General features: G+C 43.9%; 1 protein-coding gene across 4 annotated transcripts in view; it reads right to left on the minus strand.

Annotated features, from left to right (window-relative positions):
* Positions 1-3571: 3571 nt before the first annotated feature.
* LOC311035326 (exocyst complex component 6B-like) overlaps positions 3572-7930 on the minus strand; it is a 126519-nt gene continuing 122160 nt past the window's right edge. The window contains exons 22-23 of one of the 4 annotated variants that reach the window (XR_014599697.1): positions 4766-7433; positions 3572-4651 (exon numbers count right to left, since the gene is read on the minus strand). Coding sequence is in view for 1 of the 4 variants with exons in the window: in XM_084043461.1 (XP_083899587.1) it covers positions 7307-7433 (127 nt within the window). In the remaining 3 variants the exon portion in view is untranslated. Of the gene's footprint in view, positions 7434-7930 lie in introns of all 4 variants that reach the window. The other 3 variants (XR_014599698.1, XR_014599699.1, XM_084043461.1) reach the window with 3 other exon arrangements.

Genomic DNA, 7930 nt, shown 5'->3' on the forward strand with positions numbered 1-7930 from the left:
TTCTACAAATGTCTTCTAAATCCTAACAGTTTTTTCTTTTCTAACTTATGCTGCTATATTAATATCAAGTGTTCTCAAACTTTTCATGTCAAGGACCCCAAAAATTATATGTATTTGGTCGCGGACCCCCATCTCAAAATAATTTGTTCCAGGGACCCCCAGAAGAAGCAGAGTGAAAATATTTTTCAAAAATAGCAGATCTACAAGCTCGTAGTGCGGCACTCACACACAACAGACAGTATGCAAACATCAGGCAGACGAAAGCAGTGCTATGAGCTTGTAGATCTGCTATTTTTGAATAGCCAAAACAAATCTTAAAATGACACAGATGCTTCCCCGGTCTTAATACAGAGTCAAGTCCTAACTCTGAGAGGAAACAAACGTGTGTGTGTGTCTGTGTGTGTCTGTGTCTGTGTCTGTGTGTGTGTGTGTGTGTGTGTGTGTGTGTGGTCTTTCAAAGCCGTCCTGCGATGGCAGCTTCTGACCTCCTGTGACCCTAGCAGATGACCTTGTGTGAACTTTGCCCTTTGCAGGTCACACAGGCCAGAACACAAAACTATAGTGAAACGGATAAAAGTGAAACATTTCTTTTAAAATGTACACAAAAACCAACCCACCAACCTTGACTTGACTATAAACCTACTCATGATTGTCCCATTGCACATGGCAGCTTGCAAAGTTGTCTGGCAGATATAATGGTGTGAACATAAAGAGAGAAAGAGCAAGAGGGAGGTGGGGCTGGTCAGAGCACAAAGCAAATGAGGAGCAAGAGGAGGATTTAAAAAACAAATAAACTGATGGATGAAAGCGATGGAGAGATAAACAGAACACACACCTGGCCACAGAGAGAGAGAGAGAGAGAGACAGACAGGAAGAGAGAGACGGAGAGAGCGTGAGAAAGCCAGAGAGTGGCCAAGAGAGGGTGTCAACAGCAACCTCTGCATGATCATCATTCACACATTTCTACATTTCCTCACTGAATAAATTGTCCTGAGCAAATCACAAATTGTCTTTTTACCGAATGATTGTACAACTGATTATGTCCACCCTCAGCAAACTAGTTGACAAACAAATAAACAACAACAAAAAAAGAATTGCATTTGATTAAATTTGATGCAGCTATACAAAGTTGTATAAAGTAGTACTGGAGGAAAAATATACGACATGATAGAATCAATGTGCACCAACAAACAAGTGTGCTTTTGAGATTATGAGCAAAACACACGTCTTACCCCAAAGCCGAGGGAATAGACAGCTTGAATACCATGAATTTGCAAAAGCATCAGGACAGTCTATATCATTGGTTCTCAAAGTGGGGTCCGGGGACCCCCAGGGGTACTTGAGGGGGTTCCAGGGGGCCCCAGCTAAATGATGGATAGGAACCAAATGGACCCTAACGGGTCCATTTGGTTCCATTTGTACACTCTCAGAGTTAAGTTAACATTGATTCTACAACATGAATTGGGGTCCCAGAGATAGAAATGCCATTAAATGGGGGTCCGTAGCCCTAATGCATGTCAAACTGGGAGTCCCTAAAATGTATCTTTTCAAATGGGGGTCCGCGGGCTAATAAGTGTCCATTTGGGGGTCCTTGACATGAAAAGGTTTGAGAACCACTGGTCTATATCACCTGGCAGATACAGAAGTCAAATGCCTACTGTCGGCAGATGATTTAGTGCTGCTGTCTCCAACCAGACTACAGACTACAGCAGCATTTTGAACTTCACCACACATCTCTCAGCCTGGGGCCTTAGTTTACAGTGAATCCAACCAAGACCCAAGTTATGATATTCCAAAAAGAAAAGTCACATCTTCCAGCACCAATAATATGTTTGTGATCAGACTTTGCATGCAGAATTCTGCAAATACATTTCTCGGATCCGGAACGGAAAACACCAAATAAGAAATGTAGAGCAGAACTAGGACCATACCCACTAACTCTACAGCAGTGGTTCTCAACCAGTGGTCCGGGGACCACCAGTGGTCCTTGAGGGGGTTCCAGGTGGTCCCCAGCTAAATGATGGAGAGTTGGTATGGTAATGGACCCTTATATATCTTTAACTCTTGAGTGTAAAATGTAACCAAATGGACCTGTAATTCATTTTACGCTCTCAAGAGTTAAATTATTGTTAAACATCTGCATTACTTAATTTACAAGAAGTCTACACAATTAGAGAATGATAAGGATTGTTATTTTGATCAACGTTGGCCTGTTATCTCTTATATTGATACAACATCAATACAGCATGGAATTGTGGAAAAAAATCGTATCCAACGACAACAAAATATTCTACGTTTTGGGTCTGAGAGTCTAAATCTCATCAAATGGTGGTACGTGGCTCAAATGCCGAATAACTAATGGACCCTGATATGAAAAGGGTTGAAAACCACTGCTCTACAGAGATGCCCCCCCAACCAGCTGGTTCTAGGACTCACAAACAAAGCAGAGCCACCAAACAGAGATCCCAATAGACTAAGCCAAATCATAAGAACACAAAAAGAAAAGTCTCTGACACATTGGAATGACCAAACCAAAAACCAAAGAGAATTGGAACGCTATTTGGCCCTAAACGAGAACACATAATGGGAGAATACCTGAGCACTGTGACTGATCCAGAACTAAGGCAATCCTCGACTCTATGCACAGACTCAGTGAACACAGTCTTGCAATCGAGAGGGTGAGAGATGTAGTGAGATTGAGAACGGGAGAGTGAGAATTATGGAGAGTTGGAGAGAGAGAGGTCTGGTAAAGCTTTGATGGTAGTGAAAACAGGAGAGGAGTTGGGAGGAACGATGAAGAGATGAAAAAAAAGATGGGGGGAAGAGGAAAGAAGATGACGAGGAAAGGAAGTAGATTTTTTTTGTCTGCTACACACACGCACACACACACACACACACACACACACACACATAGAGAGGGTTGGTCAAGCGAAGTATACATAGGGAGAGATTGTGTAGCTTTGGATACGCACCGACACCCTCCAATGAGCAAGCGTGCACGCACGCACACACACACACACTTTACAATATGTCCTCGTTAATCATGTTCCCCAGACCAGAAGCCCCTGCTGTCTGAAAGGTTAAAGGTCATCACAATGAGAGAAGAGAGGACGACACACACACACACACACACACACACGACATTACATCGCTGCTGTCGGGCAGAAACCTATTATCGCCATATTCTAACTTTTTGGCGCTCGTCTGTATGCTGTGAAGCTGGAGCCCTTTGATATGTAAAGTTGTGTGATTAGGACAAACAAAAAAAAAAACAATCATAGTCACACAATGAGTCAAAAATGACAAAGATTGAGGTACAGTAAAACTTTAGATCGATCTTTGAAATATGCAAAATAGAGGCCCAGAAACACCCAGTCATAAAGACAAGCAACATTTCTAATGGTAAAAAGTTATAGCTAAAATCTTTTTCAGGTCGTGGCCATATTGGATTTGGCCATTATGAATGACCATGCCTTTAACTTTGTGATTGGTATTGAAATAAAGTTGAACCTTGAGAAAGCTGGAGAGAAACGGGTGAAAGGAGTCACAAAGGGAGAGAGGCGACACGCTGCGTTGTCATGGGTTTATTGTCTTGTGTTCGGTGTAGTTTATAAGGACGTGAGTGGCTCAACACAACAACCTGTACAGTGCTTCTGTGTCAATAAAGTTTATACATAACAAAAATAAGAACGTAACAAACATAGCATCAAAAACTGTGGCATGTAACGACAACGGGAACAACGCACACCAGCCACACAAACGCCCCACACACGTGGCCCATTTATTATTTATAAAATGGCGCTGAAGAAAGTTGGAAGGATCATGCTAACAACGCTAGCGTGTGAATGGCTCTTGTGACAGGATATGGCGTGTTTCAGAACAGGCAGGCAAAGCAGAGCATTCTGCTGTGGGCTGGAGGTTCAAATCCCTGTGCAGCTCACAGAGTTTTGAGCATGGCACTGATGACACACAGGCCCCTTAACAAGGTACCCCCCACCCACCCACCCACAAACACAGAGAGTAACAAGTATTGTTAGGTTAACCACATTAACACTGGCATCCATATTCTGGGCATGTCAAAGACCAACCTTTAACATCATTTGTATTTTTCAAAATGTTATCAATTTCTTTTCGGCTTTTCTTTTCTTTTTCCTTGCAAAATTGTTTCATCTTTTTTAGGGAGGGATTTTTCGGTTTTCGTTTACACCAGCAACAGGGGATGGCTGGTGTTACAGGATCACTATCAAATCAGAATATCGTTGCTGTCAGGCAGAAACCTCTTATCTCCATATTTAAACTTTTTGTGTTTTTTCGTAAATTAACGCCCTTACTCGTACTGCAGCATCACACAAAAAACATCAAAAGTAGCAGATCCGCAAGCTCGTAACGCGGCGCGAAGCGGCGCGTTACGACCTTGCCGTTCTGCGACTTTTGCTATTTTTGAATTAGATCCTGAAAAGTAAAACAGTTTTGGACATATGAGGTTTCCACCCGACAGAGACGATATGCAGCCTCAGGACTCGGTCAGTGATGAGGTTTCTGCACGTCGTTTGTGGTGTGAGAACGATGTCACATGACACCCAAGTCGACCACACAGTCAATTACTGCACTGGTTTGTGGTGGAAGGTTTCAGCACGTTGTCCCCTGTGTCCTGTTCCCACGCGCGCGCGCGCACGCACGCACGCACGCACGCACGCACGCACACACACACACACACACACACACACACACACACACACACACACACACACACACACACACACACACACACACACACACACACACACACACACACACACACACACAGCAATAATGTTGATCATTGGCAGGAAGAGCAAGCAAAGGCACATTCAATAACAACCCTTGACCCATAATACACCTCAGCATAACACACAACTACAGTTGGAAACAAACAAACAAACACACACACACACACACACACACACACACACACACAGACCTGTGGCACACAGGCATATACATACATCTGCACACGCATTCTACTCACAATAAAGAAATCAAATATTGCAACTAAATAATGTCCCTTTTCATCTACTGTTGAGTCCCTGTGTAATGTGCCAGGATTATTTGTCTGTCTCTCTCTTTCACACACACACACCCACACACACACACACACACACGCGCTGCAGTTTCCAATACTATTATTGCACCCACATTAAAGATTAAAGTAACATAGTGTTTAAAGACCCATGTTAGTTCAGGTATAACAACCTGGTGTAGATAGATAAGACACCCTTCAAGCCACGTGTCCACCGGGGAGAGCTGTTGAAAAGCTCTAGCGCGTTCCTTTCCTGTATGTGTGCACCGTTTGGGCACATCCCAGAAGGCCGACCAATAGGGTTGGAGGAGAAGCAAGAGGCGGGACCAGAGAGTAGCCGTATTGACGGCCTGAATCGATTCATGCTTATTAATGCTTGATGCTAATGCTAATGTTTTTACTTGACAACAGGTCAGTGCTCGGCGCTAAGGGTCTCTGGTAGACACAAGGCCTAATGCTTCACTTATGGTCTGTCGTATGGTGGAGTCGCTCGCCGAAAATGGCTGATCTACAAGCTCACACAACGCGTTGCAATTGTAGCTTGAAATCTTTTTTGGCAATTTTTGGTGAGCCACACCATCGTACGAATTTTGCATAACTCTAGAATTCTAGGGCAATGTAATCAATACCAGTAGCCCACTCATACAGTCACGCAGGCAGGCACGCACACAGCGTGGCATATGGGCAAGGAAGACATTAAGGTGTATGTGCTCGGCATTTAGTACATTTCTCTCTGCATTAGTAAGTCTAAACATCTCCTAACTCCTGGCCAGCCAGTCAAACGAACCACCCGGACACAGTTCAGCGGTGGCCAGGTTGGGGGAATCATCCCCCTCTATAAGACAAATTATAAAGCATATAAGTAGTGAGGGTGAGAGGAACACGGTTGCCACGTTTAAGTTAAGTGTTATTGCACTGTAGTGCCTCATTAGACGAACGCCCCCTTTACAAGATCCTGTTCGGATCTGCAAAGAGGGAGACGGGTTGCCAAGTATGGCTGGCATCCCCAACTTAAGTGTTATTCTGTAAGTAACAAGAAAATACGATGATGGAATGAGGTATGTTATACTCTATGTAATATCCCCCTTTTTCAGACCCCTTCTTATGACTTCAGTGCTGTTTGGCTGAAGGGAGCTAACTATGACTTGGCAACCTAAAGTAACCTTCTAAGGAAAAAAATAATAACTAACAAAAATATTAACTTATACATAATACATTCTATGACTGTGTGACAACAATAATAACAACAACAGCAAAGTGGAAGACAGTAAGAACTATCAAAGGATTCTGTCAGTCAGTGACGTTGCTGTTACTAGGCAAAGATGGCTGCATATAATAAGCGTTTTTGGCGTTCGTAGTTAACCAATGACATGTCTCGCTCCAGGTCCACTGTCCAATCGGATGAGTCGGATGAGTTACTAAGTTAGTAAGACCGCTCGCTCTTACTGCCAGATCACCATCCAATCAGATCTCTTCTTCTAGTCCATCTGCATGACTTGTTTTTGTCTTCGAACATTTAAATCGACCAATGACGTCGCTTACTGCATGGCCGTTGCCCAATCATATTGCGCGTTCCAGGCATTGTCTTGAGTGATGATGGCTGCCCAAATCAGACAATGGCAGTCGTTGTTACAAGCGCGCCGTCCAATCAAATTACTTGTTCTAAGCACTGTACTGAGCCAATGGGAGTGGCTGTTCCAGTCATAATGTCCGGTTGGTTGGCAGGTTGCTTTGTTCTACAGGCACAGCGCTGGAGAGGGAAAACTATGGCTGCTTCAGTCTACCAATGGGATTAGTTGGCAACAGGGGAACTGTCCAATCAGGATGCTTGCTCTCTAAAATAACTGAAGAAGATTTCTTGTGATAAGCTGGGCAATTAGAATCAACCGGTGAGAGCGTTTGTTACAGGCTTTCTGACCAATCAACTCGCTTTGTCTAAGGGAAAATAAAAATAAAGAAAAAACAGTCAATAAGTGACAGAGACCAGCAGTGCTCCTTGTGAGTGCCAGGACTGGGGTTCAAATCCGATCCCCGTCTCGTCACGTCTGTCTCTCCTCTCTCTTTGCCCCTTAGTTCCGTATCTCTCTCATCTGAAATAGAACATACCAAAGAAACAAAAAGTACAAAAATAAACCAAAACCGAAATAATAATAAACCCCCAAAAATAAAAACAGCAAAATAGGCCCTGGTTGGTGAATGAGCCAATGGGAGGCCTGGTTACTGGCGGGTGGCGGTGGTGGTGTGGCTCTACGGGTGGTGCTGGGCGATGAGGTTGCGTAGCTGCTTGAGGACAGTGTCCATGAGACGCTGTCTGTCCTTGTCTGCCCTCCTGAACTGAGCAAACATGTTGTTCTTTCTGCCAGACTCCCTCAGCCTGGAGAGAGAGGGGGGGGGGGGAGAGAGAGAGAGAGAGAGAGAGAAATAAATGGGTGGTTGAGAGGAGAGGGAGGACGGGGGGTAGACATGAATGGAGAGACAAAAGAAAGGGGGAAGAAGAGGGGACATAGGAAAAGGGGAATGCGTGAAATAAATAAGAGAAGTATAGTGTTAATATCGCCGTTGTTTTTGAAAGATCACACACACACACACACAGTCTTTCATTTCCACAATAGCAAGCTGTTCAGGAGTAAAATTCCCACGCGGATTACGCTTGAGCCACGACCACGTCTCATGAGGCTGTGTGTGTGTGTGTGTGTGTGTGTGTGTGTGTGTGTGTGTGTGTGTTACTATACTTGTGAGGGCTAAAATGTCCCCATAAGTATAATAGAGTACGAAAAATAAGTTAGGCTTTGGTGTTGCGCAACTACAAGCTCAACGCTTTGTGAGCTTGTATATTTCACTTAAATGCCGTTCTTAAAACAGATTGATGTC

This window comes from Gymnoscopelus microlampas, assembly GCF_963454915.1.
Source record: "Gymnoscopelus microlampas genome assembly, chromosome: 19".
NCBI classification, from domain to species: domain Eukaryota; kingdom Metazoa; phylum Chordata; class Actinopteri; order Myctophiformes; family Myctophidae; genus Gymnoscopelus; species Gymnoscopelus microlampas.